The following is a 20,962-nucleotide window of genomic DNA, read 5'->3' on the forward strand; positions in this document are numbered from 1 at the left end:
TAAATGTGGCTTCCTTCCAGATGCAGATACCCTCGGTGACCTCTTCAGTTCCCGGAGTTGAAATGTCCCAATACTTTTTTCAATACTCTACATTTTCTTCTCCACTTTCAGGAAGTGGAAACGTTTTTTCAGTTCCTCTCTCTGTCCCAATAATTTCTTCAAACTTCTCATTTTAAACAACTCAGATTCTTCACGAAGACATCTTCACTTCTCGCACTTAAGACCAAAGTACCGCAGCGAAACGTTTCTTTCCCATGATGACATTTTCAGCTTTTTACAGCCTTGATGAAGCATCTTCACATTTCGCGTGGATTCCGTGCCGAGAGGAATATTTACAAAATATGTCAATGAGATTGTATAGGCAACTCAGAAGACACTTGATTAGGTACACCTCACGACTGGGCGTTAAGGTGACAAGATGACGGCAGAAGAGACTTCGGGACGTTTGCATCAGTAATGAGGTCAACGACGTAGAAAAACTGGTTGTTTCAAAATAAATTAGGGGTTCTTAACAAGGGTTGTGGTTTCAAAGTAGGGTTTCAAGACAGAGCTCAGCTTTAAGTTACGGTTTCAAACAATGGTTTCAGAGTAAGGGTAAAAAGTAGGGTTTCCAGTCAAGGTTTGGAGAGTTTCAAATGAGAGCGAGAGTGTTCAAGTAGGGTTTCAAGCTAAGGTTATGGTTAAAAAGGAGGTTTCAATCCAGGGTTTAGGTTTCAAAGAAGTTTTGAAACCTTACTTTGAAAGCCTAACCCTGTTTTGAAACCCTAACAGTTTTGAAAACTTAATTTGAAACCTGAAAATTCTCTTGAAACCTTACTTTGAAACCCTAACCTTCTTTTGAAATCCTAACCCAGTTTTGAAACCCTAAAACGCTCTTGAAACCTTACTTTAAAACCCTAACCGTTTTGAAACCTTACTTTGAAAGCCTAACCCTGTTTTGAAACCCAAAAATTCTCTTGAAACCCTAAGCCAGTTTTGAAACCCTACTTTGAAACCCTAACTCTCTTGACACGCTGACCCTGTTTTGAAACCCCAAGTTGAAACCCTAAGCCAGTTTTGAAACCCTACTTTGAAACCCCAACTCTCTTGAACCCCTAACATTTTGAAAACCTAACCCAGTTTTGAAACCCTAAAACTCTCTTGAAACCCTGACCCTGTTTTGAAACCCCAAGTTGAAACCCTAACCTTGTTTTGAAACCCTAACCCAGTTTTGAAACCCTAATTTGAAACACTCAGTCTCTTGAAACCCTACTTTGAAACCCTAAGCCTATTTTGGAACCCTAACCTTGTTTTGAAACCCTAACCGTTTTGAAATCCTAATTTGAAACTGTAACCGTTTTGAAACCTTACTTTGAAATCCTAACCCTGTTTTGAAACCCTACTCTCTTTAAACCCTACTTTGAAAGCCGAACCATGATTTGAAACCCTACTTTATAATAGCTTGTGTGTGAAATGACTCGAGTCCAGCTGTGTAAGATTATGACAAGTACATACATACGGATTTATTAATACGTCTCCATAATTCATGATAATAACAACACGTCATGATTGTGGGCAGTTTGTCTTTAAAAAAGTGGTTGTCAGGTAAACGTTTGGCTTGATGACACATCGAGTCCACTTGTGATGTCACCACTTTCAGCGTGTGTGTGAGAAGCTCATTGCAGCTGCGCCACTTTGAGGGGGGCGGTGCTGGCGAAGTCCAGGAAGAAGGGTCCTTCCTGTTTGGGCAGGAAGGTGGTGGGCACCACGTTGTACACGCCCGCCGGGACGTGCTCGGCGTCCATGTAGCAGAAGCCGCATCTGCCGGGAACACACGAATGGCACGTGAAAAAAAATAAATAATGTGTCAAAGCTTAGAGGAAGAGCAACGAATGGGAGCCGGCCGGGTCCTTGCTCTCGTTGTCGTCAGACAATCCTGAGAAACCCCAACATTGGTTTGAAAACCTCATTTGAAACTGGAACCTTAGTTTGAAAACCTAACCCTGACTTGAAACTTTAATCCGTTTTTTTAAACCCTAAACCTTATTTAAAACCCAGGCCCTAGCTCAAACACCAAATTTAAAACCCAACCATTTACCGGTATCTGAAATCTGAACTCACACCCGACATTTTGAAACCATAACCCTTTCCTAAAACCCTCATTTGTAACCATAACCCTTGTTTAAAACGCAGACCCAGGCTTAAAACTCGACTTCAAAATCGGAACCTTGCCTTGAAACCTTTAGAAACCATAACCTTTGTTTCAAAATGACATAATGAAGAAAGGTGCCCGCATCCTTCGAGTGTGGTATAACGTAGCGTACCTGTAATCTCCGCTGCTCCTCTTGGGTGTGGTAGTTGAGCTGGAGTCACTTGTGGTCGACACGGTGACCATCTCGAAGCCTACGCTGTACTGCCTGAAGACGGACACACAGCGACTGTCAGCACACATACTGTACACGTCATACACACACTTTTTATTCTGTTAGCCTGTCTATGGCGTTTCGCATTATATGTTAGCATTAAGATAGCAGACGTTTGTTAAGGTTCAGCTGAACGCTTTGGTGTTTAAATGTTTTTTTTATGTGTCAGTTTATTTTTTTTTAAGTAAACTTCAAATGGGAGTGACAAACAGCTTGAAGCAAACACGCTTTACCTCTTTTTTGGAGAAATATGCAAGCAAGAGTGCCAACCGGCGTTAAGGATGGGAGACCATTCAAAATCTTGTTGCACCACAGAACAAAATAATTTGGATTGACAAGAGCGACCAAACAGCCGCTAACAGGGGACATGCGCGGACGCGGGGTCTTGAGTGGGTTGTTACATCGCAATGTCATCTTTTGTTCCCACTTGACTGGCGTGCTGAACAAGCTACTTCAGCTACCGACCAGCCTTCCGCGTCACCTGACGACCAGCTCGGCTCTTGCTGGCCGGCGTGGCTTTTCTGCATTCCACCGCGGTGGACAGCGTCGCTGACACCAGCCCCCGTCACCCGGGCTTCCTCCTCACTCACCTTACTGTTCTTGTCATCTGATTAGTGGAAAGCGTCTGAATGTCTTGCCATATAAGTTGAATGTATTCTTACTGTTATTATGAAATAAAAAGCTTTAAGAATCACATGAGACAGAAGGAATGATATGTATGTCTACGGATATACATTTACTTTAAATATGTGCGCTTGTTTTCATGTGCTTGACTGACACAAAAATTAGCCGTTAGCGTTAAGCTGCTAGTGAAAGCTATCCCCACGAGGACGTCAAATCACTCATGAGTGCGTTCACTGTGTAGTACGTGTTTCCTTGCACAAACGAATCACTCATCTTACGAGTACATCGCTCCGTAGTGGATTGAACAAAAACGGTGGCGCAACACATGTAGAGAGATAAAACAATACTCACAAGGACATGTTCTTTATACTGTGTATGTGTATGTTCGGATGGCTGTACTATACCGTCCCCTTGTGGTTTTTACAGAACATTTTTATAAAGTACAGTACTTAAGATTGCTATTTTTTTTTTGTGGATGTTTTTTTGGGGGGCATGGAACTGATTAATGGAATTTCCATTCATTTCAATAGGTAAAGATATTTAAGTACCGTCATTAAAGGTCCAGGCAAAACTCGCAGAAAGAAAAAAATCTGGGCTAGGCGGCAGCTCACCTGCTACGCTTGCGAGGATAAGCATTACAAAAAAAGGATGAATGGATAGTCTTATGATTAAAAGTGGAGTGCGGTACCTAATACAACCCCAATTCCAATGAAGTTGGGATGTTGTGTTAAACATAAGTAAAAAGAGAATACAATGATTTGCAAATAATGTTCGACCTATATTTCATTGAATACACTACAGAGACAAGATATTGAATGTTCAAACTGATCAACTTTATTGTTTTTAGGAAATAGTCATTAATTTTATGGCTGCAACATGTTCCAAAAAAGCTGGGACAGGGTCATGTTTACCACTGTGTTACAGCACCTTTTCTTTTAACAACATTCAATAAACGTTTGGGAACTGAGGACACTAATTGTTGAAGCTTTGGAGGTGGAATTCTTCCCGTTCTTGCTTGATGTACAGCTTCAGCTGTTCAACAGTCCGGGGTCTCCGTTGTTGTATTTTACGCTTCATAATGCGCCACACATTTTCAATGGGAGACAGGTCTGGACTGCGGGGAGGCCAGTCTCGTACCCGCACTCTTTTACTACAAAGCCACACTGTTGTAACACGTGCAGAATGTGGTTTGGCATTGTCTTGCTGAAATAAGCAGGGGCGTCCATGAAAAAGACGTTGCTTGGATGGCAGCATAGGTTTCTCAAAAACCTGTATGTACCCTTCACAGATGTGTAAGTTACCCACGCCATTGGGCACTCACACAGCCCCATACCATCACAGATGCTGGCTTTTGAACTTTGCGTCCATAACAGTCCGGATGGTTCTTTTCCTCTTTGGCCGGAGGACACGACCTCCACAATTTCCCAAAACAATTTGAAATGTGGATTCGTTGGACCACAGAACACTTTTCAACTTTTCATCAGTCCATCTTAGATGAGCTGGGGCCCAGAGAAGCCGGCGGCGTTTCTGGGTGTTTGGTGATAAATGGCTTTTGCTTTGCATAGTAGAGTTTCTAGTTGCACTTACGGATGTAGCGCCGGACTGCATTTACTGACATTGGTTTTCTGAAGTGTTCCTGTTTACACATTGATGTCGGTTTTTGATGCAATTCCGCCTGAGGGATCGAAGGTCACGGGCATTCAATGTTGTCTTTCGGCCTTGCCGCTTACATCCAGTGATTTCTCCAGATTCTCTGAAACTTTTGATTATGCACCGTAGATGATGAAATTTGGGAGAGCACTGCAAGTGCAAAATTGACTTGAAGTGATGGAATTGAAAGTGTTTGTTGACGACAAACAAACACATTGTAATATGACTTTGAGTTACTGAGTAACAGAAAATAAAATTGATCGCTGATCATTCTAGGCAAGCATGCGAGCGCATACAAGGCACGCTTTGTCTGATTTAACTCGTCCCAAGTGTGTGGCAAATGGATGTAGCTGCCCGTCCTGCGTTTAAAACTTGGGACTTCACACCCGGAAAAACTGCTCTGGGAGAGGCCGGGACCAATTGTCACAGTGCGCTAAAATAACCCAGACGCATGGAAATGCGGAGTTAAAAGATAGTTTAGTCATAGGTGATATGGCATGACCCCTTCGTGTGACTGGATCAAAGTCTTGCCTTAGATCAGTGTTACCCAACCTTCTTTGCACGGCGGACCGGTTAGGAATCGGCATTTTTCACACGGACCTGCTGTGGCGCCGTGCGATGCACGAGTGGGGGTCGGAGTTCTTGTAGGCAGCCAGACCAGACTGCAGTTCCGTAGCTCCCCAGTGAAAAGTAGACTTTGAACTCCGTAAAAGTAGTTCTGCCTGTGTCGAGCAGCAACCTACGACTGTATCTGTATCAGGGCGGACTTGGCGTGTGAGAGTTAACTGTTGCGATAAACCCGTATTTTAAGTAGGACTCCTGATATATGTTGCAGATGTTTGTTGTAGATGTTGTTTTGGTCGCGAACATTTCGTAGCAAAGAACAAATCTTTTCAGTAAACGTAATGAACTGAATCGGTTTATGAAATGATTTCGCTCTTTGAGCTCTCCCGCCGTTAGGCAGCTAGGCAGCCCGCTCGGACCGGGAACAGAAGCGTTCGAGTCTCGATACGTCAATTGAGACGCGCAGCTGGTGCGGCGGAGAAGATCCGGTCAATTTTCCAAATAAAACACAACTTGCAATACAACAGAAATTATATAAATTGGTCATTCTTTCTCTGCGGCCCGGTACCGGCCGCGGACCCGTGATTGGGGACCGCTGCCTTAGATCATTCAGAAGCTGTAAAATTAAGACGATATATCGCAATGATTTTTGTTTCTTGCATTTCAGGTGAAACAGTAAGGTTTTTTTCTGCTGGTCACAGAAGAAAATGTGAACTCAAAAACAACAAAGCAAGCCATAAGACCACTTATGTAAATGTGCGTGAGCGGCGTGTGAAATGCATTATGCGCGCACACACAATTGGATAATTTGGAACTTGTTTAACTGGGAGAACAAGAGCCTGATGATGGATGATTCAGCAACTTTATGCCCTTGCTTTGGTCACAGAGTTCTGTCCTTGCTGACTTTATATGACACAGTACATCAACACCACCTTTAAATGAGTTCATATCGTGAACCTCCGCCATATGGAGAGTTCAAGGTTTGTGCCTGCCACGATATGGCAGTTTAAAAAAAAAGAAATAAAAATGTCATGGGTTTTTACAGTAAACAAGTCCAAATTTAGAGTTGCGTGCCTTCATTATAGTATCACGTTGATGCCGTAACATGCCAGCCAGGGCTCAAGTCTGCTGGACGAGATGCAGCATAATTAAAAACAAAAGGTTTTGCTGTTTTAATATTCAATGTTCCTACAGAGTAGCCTGCAAGTATAGACGTAAAGTCTGCTTGAATGTGTTGCTGCTCCGTCCGTGTGTGTTAAAGTAGCAGTTGTTTGATAATTATCGGAACATTCATGCAAAGTTCACCAAGCCCGTCCGTCAATGGCGTTTGGCATTATATGTTAACATTAAGCTCATGGACCCTCAGACAAAAGGATATGGTTTGGTTGAACCTTTTGGTGTTTAAACATACAATGTTTACTTCTTTTGTTTATGTTTTTCAGTAGTGAAACTGGGCGTGACAAATAAATAGCACGCTTTGCACTTTTTGGGAGAAATGTAGAAATGTAATTTTACTAGTTACGTGTAATGCTGCTGTTTTAAATATTGTGTCTGTATTTGTTCGTCTGTTAAGTTGATGTTTTTTTTTACCTGATGTCACATTGCCATGCTCCTTCTGGCAGGGGAACTACTGATGGAAATTAGCCCTTTGGCTATAAGTGGGTGCATTTGTATTTTATTGTTTCAATGTTTATTAATGTACATTGTCCCGCGATAACAAATAAAAGAAGAAAGAAAGAAAGGTAGTGCGGGCGGCGACCCGCCAGATCTTGGAGTAATAAAGATAAAAGCTTGCATGTGCCAGTAAACTCATTACTGCCACCTGTAGTCCTGGAGTGGAAGAGCATTGCCTGGCATATCATCGATGCAACCGCATTAAAGCTTATTTTTGCTCCCAAATACCAAAGAAGAAGAGTGAGGTTTTGGAGCACAACAAAGATGTCGACGGCGGTGTAGCAGGTAGCACAAACTGACCTGGAACCTCGAAGTTCTATGAGCAGCGGACCGGGCCGCTCCAGCTGCAGCTGGAAGATGGGGTTGTTCTTGTACGAGTCCTTGTAGTTGCCGCAGCCGCCGGCGCTCGCGCCCTTCCACTGGCCGTTGAGCTGAGCAGCACACACAAGGCGTTCATGCAAACAACTGCAGAAAAAAAAACACAACACACGCACACACGCAAAAGCATAACACAAACACAAAAGCAAAAAGAAAATCACAAAACACACACACATTAAAACATGCAGATAAAACAAAAGAAAAACACAGACACACACACAAGCACAAAAAGACAAACACACAAAAGCTCAAAAACACACCATCAAAGACAAAAGCACAAACACACGAAAACAAAGATATACACGTTCAAAAACACACACACAAGCATGAAACAAACACATAAAAGGACAAAAGCACAAACAAAAAGAGAAACGCACGAAACACAACACTAAATATGTAGCCAAAACACATGCACAAACACATGCACACAAAAGGACAAAAACACACACAAAACGCACACAAAGACACAAACAAAAGAGAAACACACAACAGTAAATATGCAGCTAAAACTACACGTACACAAACACACACACAAAAGGACAAAAACACACAAAATTACAAAAGCACACAAACAAAACCACACACACACAAGGACAAAAACACTAAAACACACACAAACACAAAAAGACACAAAAGTGCAAAATTACATTCACAAAAACAAAAACACACAAAAGCACACAAACAAAAGCCACACACAAGGACAAAAACACTAAAACACACGCAAAATACAGAAATACACAAAAATTTAATGACGCACACAAAAACCAAAACACAAAAGCACACAAACAAACAAACACGCGCACACACACACACACACACACACACACTTGTTTCTGTTGGTGGTGACGTACCCTTTTGGTGTGTGTGAAGGGATTTGGGATCTTGGAAAAGTTGAATTTGCAACCAGAGTAAACCTGCACAAACGAGACAAAGACAAAGGAAATCTGTCAGTGATTCATTCTAGCAATTAGCAAAGCAACAAAGCACACCATTGACAGCCCTTTGCTGACTGACTGAAGTGTTGGGACTCCTCTCCTCTACGACTTTTACCACCCTTTTGATCCATTTTGTTTATTTTTTTTTAATATGTCAGGAAGTTGGGCAATTTTCTTTTCTCCACTCTGGGCTCCACTTACGCAAGTAGAGCCGCCCGCCTTGTTGCAAAACCCTAGTTCACCGCCGGTCATTCTGGTAAAGGAAGCTGGACTTGCCATTGACCCGGCAGTATTTTCAATTGTGAAATAGAATAATGTGAATATTATCATGAGCTTTCCTGTTGGAAGGAATGACACGTTTGTCGCTTTCATTAAAATAAAACAACAACCCAAAAAAAACAAAAAACGCCTCAATCGTGTTTTTAGAACAGAAAAAACAAGGTCTTGGTTACATGTGACAAACTATGCGCATCTTGCAATTGATTGGCGTTCCATGTGAATAAAAGCACAAAAGCAACATGAACAGAGAGAATTTCTGGAGCACGACAAATGTTATCGGACAAGGACAATTTGTGTGTTTTTTAACCAAATCTGCAAAGAAACACCAGACTATAAATCTTGCCTCTCACTTGAACGTGCATGCAGATGTCAGTACCAGAGAGATTTATTCTCAAAAACACTTTCTACCTAGACAAATCCAGAGAAGACGACGCTTTTGAGAATCCCTCTGGAGATCTCGTCCGTCTTCTCGACACATTTCATATTCAACTGGGTTTGCGTCCTGAAAGATTCCTGATAAGTCATGCGGAGAATTGCACATGAACTGACCTTTTATGACCTCGGCCTTGTGCCAAATAAATGGAGTTCTTGGGCCCAGCATCTAAAAATGTTTACGACCGTCTATATTAATAGTTTACACAACGTGTTCAACTCCAGGCCCCCGCGGGGGCCAGATGTGACATCATTTTAAGTTATATGCTTCTCCTTCACATGTTTATTCCAAAATTGAAAATTGTCTTCACTTTTAATAACACTGAGAGATTGCAAGCATTATTTGTTTTCAAACTACTGTTCAAAATGGGAACAATTGTTGAACACATTGTTTTTCTTGACTTCATATTGGAAAACTAATTGTCCCTTTTTTATGTGTATACTGTACCTAATATGATGAAGTGATTATACGTTCATATGGTTTCACAGTCATATTGGCTTTCTAAGGGAAAACATAATTCATAAAAAGGGAGTTTGACACCCCTTAAACCGTTCATATACCCCAAACTATGATCCCAATACACTTTAACATATTCATTTCAAACTCATCTTACAACATTAACCTTGAAAATAAATGGCTTACATATGATTTGATTATGGAAATAAATGCAATGGAAGTGCATGTGCACATGCAAATGTGGCAAAGACTCTCGGTAACTTCCACTGACAACCCAGGCTAAACTTAGCTCTTTCCCGACATACAAAGTTTGCCTCTTTGGACGAGATGTATCACTTCAACACGCAGCGGTACTTTGACTTATGACTACCTTTTTTCAGGTTACAAAGAGTTAATTTTTTTCTTTTTGTGTTGCGAGCCAAAATTTGAGTTTTGAGCAAGGTTCAGATACAGCGCTGCTTGAGGGACATGACATTTTTGTATTTAACTTATTAGGCCACACCCCGTAAAGGCACACATACAACAAACAAATACTACAATATGCACAGTAATTACACTTTATAAAACCCGTTTATTTATTTTGATTCTCTTTTATTATGTCAAATACAAAGCCGTGCTATGTTTCATTATTAAAATTGCAACAAAAGTATTTTTTACCACTTGTAGTGCAAATGGTGATGGTGATTGGAGAACCGCATCAGAGCGAAAAAACTGTCATGGAATTTCAATTTCATGGGGAAAATGGATTTGATAGTCAAGTAATTTGAGTTACAAGCTTCGTCACGGAACAAATTCAACTTGTAAGTCAAAGTACCACTGTACTTCCTTGACACAGATTCCTACTTTGACTGGGCTTTGGCAGCAACTTAGAGTGCTTTAGAAAGACCACAAGGTTTTTCAATGAATACCTTCCGCAGGAAAAAAGAAATGTGAACAGGTGAATTTGTGAATGGTCAAGAGTGAGTGTTACAGCTGCGGCATATTGTCTCCTACCCTCAGCGTGTAGTTGATGGTGTTCTGCTTCTCGTACTGCGACACCACCAGCGTGAAGGTGTGCGCCCCGGCGCTGGTCAGACGGATCTTGGTCAGGTAGTGGGGGCTGTTGATCCGGATGCCGTCGATGTAGGGCGGGGGCTCAGCTGCATGAGCAGAACAAGAATCATTTGTCTCCTAGTGAGGACGAGACTCGCTGGACATTTTATTAGGTACGTCATATAATGACGGCCAAAAATGCTCACTTTTGATTGGAACTAATGGAATTATGTGCATTACTGTGGCTGTAGTTTGCAGTGGTGCACAATAACAAAGCTTCACTTAGCATCAAGAAACTAGTACTACAAAAAACATTTAAATTAAAACAATGAATATTTTTACATTTTTTAAATATATTTTGGCATATTCTCCTTCATGTGACTTCAACATAGGATATCCAGACAACCAATTAAAACATGATTTATCCGTTTTTTTCCAGCGCCCTTCCAAAAATTAATTGTGTCAAATTTATGTTATTTCGTGTGTCGTATTCACGTGCCATGTATATGCGTCACATTCTTTTGCCATGTGCGATGTGTCATATTAATGTTCGATTTTCATAGTAAAACAATGATTGCAAAATACATGTCTGTATTAAAATATTTCATTTCGTGTTTTTTTCACGTCTAATAAGCGAGAACACCGTTTCCACAATTTTGCCCTTGAGAGATCATGAAAATATGAGAACAACTGCACTGCATCAACAGTTTCTAATATTTTGGTGACGACAACCCGAATTCCAATGAAGTTGGGACGTTGTGTTAAACATAAATAAAAACAGAATACAATGATTTGCAAATCATGTTCAACCTATATTTCATTGAATACACTACAAAGACAAGATATTTAATGTTCAAACTGATCAACTTGATTGTTTTAGCGAATAACCATTAACTTAGAATGTTATGGCTGCAGCATGTTCCAAAAAAGCTGGGATAGGTGACAAAAAAGAAAGTTGAGGAGTGCTCATCAAACCTGTTTGAAACATGCCACAGGTGAACAGGCTAATTGGGAACAGGTGGGTGTCATGATTGGGTAGCTGAATTGCTCAGTCATTCACAAGCAAAGATGGGGCGAGGTTCACCTCTTTGTGAATAAGCGCGTGAGAAAATAGTCGAACAGTTTAAGGACAATGTTCCTCAACGTACAATTGCAAGGAATTGAGGGATTTCCTCATCTACGGTCCATAATATCATCAAAAGGTTCAGAGAATCTGGAGAAATCACTGCTTGTAACCGGCAAGGCCGAAACCCAACGTTGAATGCCCGTGACCTTCGATCCCTGAGGCGGCACTGCATCAAAAAACGACATCAATGTGTAAAACCAGAAAACCAATGTCAGTAAATGCAGTTTGGCGCTACATCCGTAAGTGCAACTTGAAACTCGACTATGCAAAGCAAAAGCCATTTATCAACAACACCCAGAAACGCCGCCGGCTTCTCTGGGCCCGAGCGCATCTAAGATGGACTGATGCAAAGTGGAAAAGTGTTCTGTGGTCCGACGAGTCCACATTTCAAATAGTTTTTGGAAATTGTGGACGTCGTGTCCTCCGGGCCAAAGAGGAAAAGAACCATCCGGACTCTTATGGACGCAAAGTTCAAAAGCCAGCATCTGTGATGGTATGGGGCTGCGTTAGTGCCAATGGCATGGGTAATTTACACATTTGTGAAGGCACCATTAATGCTGAAAGGTTAATAATAACATACAGGTTTTGGAGAAACATATGCTGCCATCCAAGCAGCGTCTTTTTCATGGACGCCCCTGCTTATTTCAGCAAGACAATGCCAAATCACATTCTGCACGTGTTACAACAGCGTGGCTTCGTAGTAAAAGAGCGCGGTTACTAGACTGGCCTGCCTGCAATCCAGACCGGTCTCCCATTGAAAATGTGTGATGCATTATGAAGCGTAAAATACGACAACAGAGACCCCGCACTGTTGAACAGCTGAAGCTGTACATCAAGCAAGAACGGGAAAGAATTCCACCTCCAAAGCTTCAACAATTAGTGTCCTCAGTTCCCAAACGTTTATTGAATGTTGTTAAAAGAAAAGGTGATGTAACAGAGTGGTAAACATGATCCTGGCCCAGCTTTTTTGGAACGTGTTGCAGCCATGAAATTCCAAGTTAATGATTATTTGCTAAAAACAATAAAGTTGATCAGTTTGAACATTAAATATCTTGTCTTTGTAGTGTATTCAATGAAATATAGGTTGAACATGATTTGCAAATCATTGTATTCTGTTTTTATTTATGTTTAACACAATGTCCCAACTTCATTGGAATTGGGGTTGTATGTCAGAAACACCTCTTAGTATGATGCCATTATGATACAGCTGTTGTATTTTAGGACTTTTTGGGTGGATGCATGCCTAATATGTTGCCTATTTATTTGTTTGGCAGGAATTTCCAGAGCTAAAACATAGCACCTGACTCTTTTCATTTTCTATAGAAAAGGTGTCAGACCTGGATAGTAAACCTTCTTGCCGTCCGTCTTGTAAACAACCAGCGTGATGAACTCTCGGTTCTGCGCAAAATCCTCCTGTAATACGAACGATAAATCCCATTACGCATTCTGATCCCCAAGAGTGAGATGAAGTCATTGTCTCCCATCCATCTGACCTTGTCAGTGATGTGTCTGGAGAGCAGCACCCACACGGCGGCGCCCCCAGCTGAACACTGCACCTCTAGCTTGTACTGCGGGTTGTTGGCTAGGCTGTAGACGTCCTTGACCGGGCCCTGCTTTCCATCCCAGCTGCTGCATGACACACAAGCACAAGACACACTTCAGGCTGGGGGGGTCCGGATGAAAGTCAACATGAGCGGAACGCAAATATTCTGTTACGTTGACACACAAACCTGTGGATGCAGGTGGATTCTTGAAAGAGGGCGGGGTTCCAACTCAGGTAGATGACATCATAGTACTGACACAAGTCCTCCCAGGCGATCCAAAACACGCCTAAAAAGACAAAACGAAAAAGACTAAATGTCACTTGCAACTAGCAGTGGGACAAAATATAGGACAATATGATATAATTTTGATCTAAATGACCAAAAGAAAACAAGTTTTCCTATGTACTGTGGCATATTACGCAGTTCCGCCTTAATATAGTATATACAAACATTCAGTACAACATCCTGGGATTTGTCACTGTCATATAATAATATAGCTGATGCCCTAGGTTGCCATGGTGACAAAAGCCGTACTCAGCACCGAGTGATTTCAAGCAGAGTGTGACAAGTGGATGTCAAGTGAGCTGTAATTCTTTATCCTTTGTGCACTTTGATTGGATTTGATTTGGATTTTTTTTATGTTCAGTTTGACATTGAATTTCAACTGGGAGTGGCAATAAACAGCTTGAAGCCTCTTTTTCTCATTTTTTGCCTAATAGTTGCTTGTTGCAAAGTGAGTTGAGCAGGTGTGACTATGGGATTTTGATTCAGCGCTTGGATTTTGGATTTTGTTAGACAGTGCAGGTGTACCTACTGTTTTGTCTGGTTGGTTGGTAGAAGATAGGCAGTAGATATTGTATAGGTATCGTAGTCAAGCAAACTGTCATTTCCCCCATACCGTTATCAAACTTCTGTGCCGTCTTGGGGTCAAAGTTGAGGTATTTGAGGAGCTCGGGAGTCCAGTTCTTCTCATCGCGCTCGCTGTAGCGCCCCTTCCAGCGCAAGTGGCTCCACGGGTTCTTCAGCTGAAGGAAGCGCATGTTCTACAAGAGACTGCGGGTTAGAAGCAGGACTTTAACGCTAATGCTACTTTGCGCAGGCTAACCTTGTATTCCCTGATGTCGAGGACCGCGTAGGCGTGAGTTGGCACCAAGCCCCACTGTTCCCCTTCTTCCTCTGTCATCACGCCGGTTGCCGTGGTGATGAGGACGTCGCCCCTGTGGAACCTGTGAATGCAAAGGCACCACATTTTAGAAAAAAAACAAGGTCACAATGAAGGAGTTGAAGGTCAACACTGAAGTGGAGGTCACCTCTGGAAGAGCATGCGGAAAGTGTCGTCCTTGCTGAACGACTGATTGTCCGAGTGCATGGCGATGCGTTCAGGGATCCAGCCAGTGAGCGCGTGAAGATCGATGTTCTGGAGAGGAAAATAAAAATGAGCAATATAGTGGTGCCTTGAGATACGAGTGAGCGGACTTACGAATTATTCAAGATACGAGCCGTCGCTCAGCCATAATTTGTGCTTGCATTTGCGAGCGCAAACTTAAGATATGAGGGCTGTACGGTGGCGGCAAACTCCACTCGCTTCACAATACGCAGCAGTTTGGCAGATAAGCCTGCTTTACCTGGAGCCTTGTATTCCGATTAGAATCGGTTTAGAAGCCCAAACCGAATGAAAATGCTTCATATAAACACCTCGATCGGAATAAACCGGCTACATCCAAATGGAATTTCATTCCGATGCACAAGGTTGGAGGAATATTCCTTTTGCCAATCTGATCAGAAGTAAATTTTTGTCATTTAAACCGTGAATCGGAAAGGAGCCGGGCCGTGCTCGGTCTGTGAAGGCTGTCTTGACATAAATGCGCGGTGATGTCATCATGTACGCATTTGAAAATATGGCAGCTCCCTACCAGAGCTGGTCTGCGACTGAGATGTTTTTAACTAATTTAACTTGTTTTTAATCATGCTGTTCCTTTAATAAATGTTTTCATCGATTCCCGCATGTCAAACCATCTGAAAAACGGCTGTTGCAGACCGAAACATATTCGCACTTCCATTCCTTTGAATTGGCTCAAGGCACTGTACATGTAGGAGAAGATGAGGAGCATGTGTTAAAAGAGCATGAGGAGTAGAACATGAGGAACATCTGCAGAAGGTGGGTGAGGAGAACCCGTAGAAGAAGTATAGGAGCACGTGTAACGCCACCTACCGAGTTGGATCCCGGGAAGTCGTACCCTCCCATCACCTTCATGTAGGCCTTCTCGATGAGCGACACCCACAGCTCGTTCCTGTTGCTGGAGTACGAGCAGAGCATCTCGCCGCCGCGATCCACCGGTAGAAGGTCGTCGATGATCACCTGAGTGAGGAGACACACCGACGTCGTCCCCTCCCGTCTGCCTCCTTTCTGTGTGAAAGCTTTACCTTCCTGGGCACGCCGTTGATGTGCAACTTGACCATGTACTTCCCGCACGGGTTGTACTCGGGCTCTCCTCGTCGGTTCTGAGGGTAGATGATGCTGAAACACATCAGCGCGCCACATCAGGATGTTATGCCTTTTATTGTGGTTCGCAGTCGCACTAAGGCACATCAACTTTTTGTCAACAAAAGGCTTTCTGTGATTCGGATCGTCTGTGACAGGTGGGGCGGTGCGTTTGAGTTGATCTCGGTGTTGCTTCTGTTAAGCCATGGCTAGCACTGTTATTGGTTTTGTTTTGTTAGGTTGCTACTTCTTCTTTTCTTTCTTACTCCAATTTAGTCTCAGGCAACCTTTGAACAAAGGGTACAGCCGGGCAATTTAGCCTTCTAATGAAATCTCGGATTTTGTTTGCACAAAAATCCAATTTATTCATCCCCCCCCCCCTTCGCTTATAGGAAAAGCAAATGACAATGACAGCATTTAATACAAGTTTTGATTTTTTTTTTCTTTTTTTTCTGGGATTGGCTTTATTTCTCCCGATACGAAAACTAGCTTTTTTTTCCACAACCAGTTTCATTTCCAGTATTAATGTGCATCAACGTTCAATGAAATAATAGAAATACTGTACATAATTGTTTTTCCACAGATAAAGTGCAAGTAAGTGCATCCTTTGAGAAAACAATTATCTTTTTTCAAAACATATAGGAGTATATATTTTTTGCAGCTCCCGGGAGCGTCCTCATTAGCATGATCGTCATTTCTGTACTTTGCAATGTAGGAAAAGTTGACTATGATTCAAAGTGGACCACAACGCATGTTTTGTATGTCCGGTGCCATCGGTTTTTATTTTGGGTGTCTTGTGGGTGTTTTTTGGATTTTGCTCATCATGTTATCTGTTTTTTTTTTTGTTGCAGGAATTAAACTCACTAGTTTTTGGAAAAATAGTCGCGAGAAGAGTTGGAAAAGTTGCTAATTTGCCAACGTGGACTGTGTTTTTAAAAAAAAAAATATATATATATATATTTCCCCTCTGTTGGCTCCCACGTTGTTAGTGTAAGCAGTTCAAGTGAGATACCGAAACTGAAAAAAAAAAAGTGTTTGAAAAGTCATCCTCAGCTATAAACCCAGCCGCTAGCTAAGTAGCTGCCACATGCTGGTCACTTGTGATCAAAAGGTAGAGTATCTTATGTGTGGGTTATGTTCAAACGTTTTATGTTCCAATGTTTAATGGCCGCACGTTACCAGGAAGGGCTTGTGCAGACTAGTCGACTTTACTACTCCGCGTTGACGTTTATTAGAGCGTGACATCGACTAGTCGCTAATCACGTGTTTTTGCCCTGCCTGAGGAGGAGGCAGAGCCGCTTGCAGCAACAGACAAATACACTGAATGAAATAAGTCTGAAGCCTTGCAACCCCATGAGAACATACAGTACCTGGTGATGAGCTTCTTATTGTACCGTCTCTCGTAGGCGGCGCTGATGGCGAGCGAAGCCACGAATGAACAGTCGGACACCACCGTCTGCACGTCAAAGGGCTCGTATTAAGCCAAAACCAAATTTGAGTTTTGAAGAGAAAGCGAAAGAGAGTCACTAGTGCGGACCTGCTTGATGCTGAAGCTGGACACGGACATGATCATGGTGGGACTGGTGCAGATCTCATCAGGTCGGACCCAGCGGGAGAAGATAGCTTTCTGCTTGGGCGACAAAGCCAGGTTGCCCGTCTTGTCCCTGGACAAAAAGAAGACATTTCAAGATCGAACGTATGGCGGCGCTGAAGGCTGTTGAAGATTTGACTCACGAGAAAGGCACGGGAAAGGCGAAGCGCTCCTTGAGGTCCACGCTCATAAAGGGAACGTAGGCGATGCCGTTGATTGTCGACGTGCTCCTGCAAACGCGCCAGGACGTGAACGGCAGAAAAACAAACAAACAAACAAAAATCCATCAGGAGGAGAACGTGAATTAATGAAGAATGTCAGGAACATATGGAAAAGAACATGAAGAGAACATAAGGAACACATACAGAGAATGTAAGGAAGGCATGTACATAAATGTAAGGAAAAGATGCAGAGTAGATACAGAAGAGCGCAAGACAAAGAACAGAAAGAACAGGTGTAGAAGGACATGGGGAGAACATGTTGAAGAAATGGTAGGTGAACGTAAGGGAGACATATGTGGAACAAAAGTAACACGTAGAAGAACATAAGGAACACATGGAGAAGAACATGTAGATGACATATAGAACACATGTAGAAGAATGTAAGCATCACATGAGGAAGAACATGAGAAACAGCACGTAAAAGAATATATTCGGAATATGTCCGAGAATATGAAGACACACATACATACAGAAGAACATGTAGAAGACCATGAGAATTACATGAGTCGAACATGAAGGGACACATGTCAAAGAACACGAGCAGCGACTCACCTGAGGACCTCGATCTCGTCAGACGTGTATCGCTGACCGTGCGGTTCACTGGATTGGACTGCCCTCACCGGCTGAGGCTGCGGGCGGTCGTGGAGGGAAAAATCGGGACCCAAAGGGAAAAACTGCCGGACGGGTCCCGACGAGCTGGGCTTAACGCCTGAGGGTCCCGCCCTGTCCTGAGTCTGTGACGGACCAGACTTGGACTGTGATTGTTTGAGACCTTCGGCCCTGAAGGAGACCGTAGGACTTTAGTCACGTGACACTGAAGAGTGCAGGAACATTAAACAGCGTAGACCTTTTCACCATGACGTCACATGTACTTCCGGGTGGCAAAAATAAATAAATAAAAATAAATAAAAAATACATTAAAATAAAAAAAATAATAATTAAAAGCTTTCAAAATCACTTTCCTGCCACCTGGAATTATACTGGTGCCGGTTGTTTACAAACATTCCAAATTGGTCAATTAAAACCTACCTGTCTAAAGCCTGATGGGCCAACTGCTTCAGCTTCGTCTGCATAGCCTGGTCAGATGTATCGTTGGACTGTCAACACATGAAGACACGAAGAAAACATGAGGAACAACTGGAGGAGATCATGAGGAGACACGTTAAAAGAACGTGAGAAGCAAGCATTGGAGAGCATGAGGAGCACATTGAGGAGATCCTGAAGAGACACAAGAAAGAGAAGATGAGCAAACATTTTTGGAAAACGTGGCACACGTAGGAACACATGAAGAACACCTTTGAAAGAAAATGAGGAAGACATGTAGGAGAACATGAGGGACAAATGGAAGACCATAAAAAGATACATGGAGGAACACAGTTAAGAGAACATGAGGAACATAAGGAACCAACCCAGTCAAAGATGAGAGGAAGACATACAAGAATGAAAGGAACATGACGAGAAGGTGAAGAAGAATTTGAGGTACACATGCCGAAAATCATGAGCTGAACATGGAGAACAACATGAGAAACATAAGAAGAATAAGAACACGTGCAGAAGAACATGAAGAGACACGTAGAATCACATGAGGAACCACATGAGAAGAACATGAAGGACAGCACGTATAAGAACATGTAGAAGAACATGACGAGAATAGTCAAAACAATAAGAGGAGGCCGTGAGCAGAACATGGAGAAGAAAATGAAGAACACATGCAGGAGAACATGAAGCATCACGTGTAGAAGAACACGCAGGAGAACACGTAGAAGAAGACGAGTATACCGACCGTCCTGATGCACAGCTCCACCGCTTGAGTGTAGAGCTCCACGGCTTCGTCGTCGTTTCCCTTGCCGTCCTCCTCAAAGGCCTGCGTGACCAGGAAGTGGGCGCGCTCCAGGTCCACCTGATGACGAGACTTGAGCGGGTCGCTCTTCTGCGCCTCCGCTGCGCTCACTGGGCGGGAAAAGTCGGACATTTTACCACATGGAAAATTGTATCTGCAAATGGCATAATTCAGGCTTATATAATATTGAACCTTATTTTGTGTTACCAAACTGGGGAGCAGTTTCCATTTTAATTTAAATACCATTTTCATGACTATCAAAAAACTCACTAATATTCGCAAATAAATGTGCTCTTCTTTAATGGTTAACAAAAATAATACACATACTTTTAGCAACATGCTTTCATTTTGTGAAACATCCTTAACCGTCAAAACTCAAAGCCGGAAAAGTTGACAGCTAAAATAAAAATATGTCATCACACGGGACACACCCTGTTTCTCGACACACACACACAAACAAATACATAGCGTGTGAGTACAGTCGTGGAAAAACAAAGACATACACTGAACAAACACTTGCTTGTGAGCAAGTCTTAGGAATGTCACCGCTAACATTCACACACACACACACACACACACACACACACAAGTATCCAGCTTACAAACATAATTGGAAGATAAAAATATTACGTGAATAATTGACTATTAAACTGGGAACTAGTACACATCTTTCACTCTATAATTCTTCACATGCATCCACACAAATGAGAGCTTTCCACTTTGTGTCACCATTTGTAATGTACAGGTGCACAATCCATAGGATGCTACAAGTACGGCAAGCGGTAAGGGAGAACGCTTCGCAAGTGGAGCAAGTGGGTGTAATATGCTGTGTTTATGTGAACTGCTATGTTTTGAAGCGTATTTCATCAACTTCTAGTGTTGTTTGTGTGTGCTTGACATGGACTTACACGCATTGTGGAGGGTCTGCACTCGATCCAGGTACTCTTTGACTTTGTCCTGGGTGCCTTCCAGCTTGGAGCCCGCCATGCCGGCGTAGATGAGAGCCTGAGCGGCCTCCTGGAGCGAACAAGTCAGGGAGGTGGTTGACTCCTCCACGTTGTAACACTGACTGACAGTCACGTTAGGGACGAGGAAGCGGCTGACATTCGCTCCACGTACTCACCTTATAGTAGAAGACAGCCTCGTTGTATTTGCCATTCTGGTCGTAGGTGACGGCCGTTTGGGCAAATTTCACCGCGTCGAGCTCCAACGCTGTGCTGTCCATTAAGTCAACACAACTTGTTGACCAAGCTCGTCGCGAAAACACACTAATTTCTTTCACGTTGGACCGCAGGTCACTTCTCGGAGGGGGACACAGCACGGCGACATAATTGCGTTCATGTAAAACAAATGTCAGCGATTTTAGGGTCAACGGTGCCCGGTTGAAGTCATTGTTTCTTTGCCACTTTGTCGACAAACGTCGACCGGAAAACCGGACCAAAACAAGCACGTTGCTTCCGGGAACGCACCTTGCGCATGCGCAGTAGGGGAGGCCCGTCGAAACTCCATGTGACGTTCAGGAACTTCAGGTAGAGTAGAAAACAATAAAGTTCAACCTCAGTTACCAACGCAAAGGTGGATAAAAGACGGCGACATCATGATGTTGATTCATTTATATAATGTAACCTATCTCATCGCCACCACTTTACAGTTACATTTAACATTTCGTTTTCGCTTTCTGCACCAAAACAAACGGGAAGGCAGCTCGCATAGACGCAGTGGGGATGGCAA

General features: G+C 42.7%; 1 protein-coding gene across 2 annotated transcripts; it reads right to left on the minus strand.

The window, feature by feature from the left end:
- Positions 1-1,472: 1,472 nt before the first annotated feature.
- Positions 1,473-20,656, minus strand: capn7 (calpain 7). Of its 2 annotated transcripts, XM_061775813.1 has the most exons (21): positions 20,355-20,653; positions 20,140-20,248; positions 19,175-19,341; positions 18,421-18,488; positions 17,944-18,171; positions 17,314-17,400; positions 17,117-17,243; positions 16,950-17,035; positions 15,522-15,615; positions 15,310-15,456; positions 14,408-14,514; positions 14,203-14,323; positions 13,996-14,140; positions 13,284-13,383; positions 13,047-13,182; positions 12,891-12,966; positions 10,389-10,534; positions 8,144-8,206; positions 7,215-7,345; positions 2,304-2,396; positions 1,473-1,800 (listed from the first exon to the last, which is right to left on the minus strand). In XM_061775813.1, the coding sequence occupies exons 1-21, from the start codon at positions 20,454-20,456 to the stop codon at positions 1,656-1,658; spliced, it is 2,478 nt and encodes an 825-aa protein (XP_061631797.1). In that variant the 5' UTR covers positions 20,457-20,653; the 3' UTR covers positions 1,473-1,655. The 2 variants fall into 2 exon arrangements, with proteins under 2 accessions (XP_061631797.1, XP_061631798.1); XM_061775814.1 differs by lacking the exons at positions 1,473-1,800; positions 2,304-2,396 and having other exon boundaries at positions 7,241-7,379; positions 20,355-20,656.
- Positions 20,657-20,962: the final 306 nt, after the last annotated feature.

Source organism: Phyllopteryx taeniolatus, chromosome 6 (genome assembly GCF_024500385.1).
Source record: "Phyllopteryx taeniolatus isolate TA_2022b chromosome 6, UOR_Ptae_1.2, whole genome shotgun sequence".
NCBI classification, from domain to species: domain Eukaryota; kingdom Metazoa; phylum Chordata; class Actinopteri; order Syngnathiformes; family Syngnathidae; genus Phyllopteryx; species Phyllopteryx taeniolatus.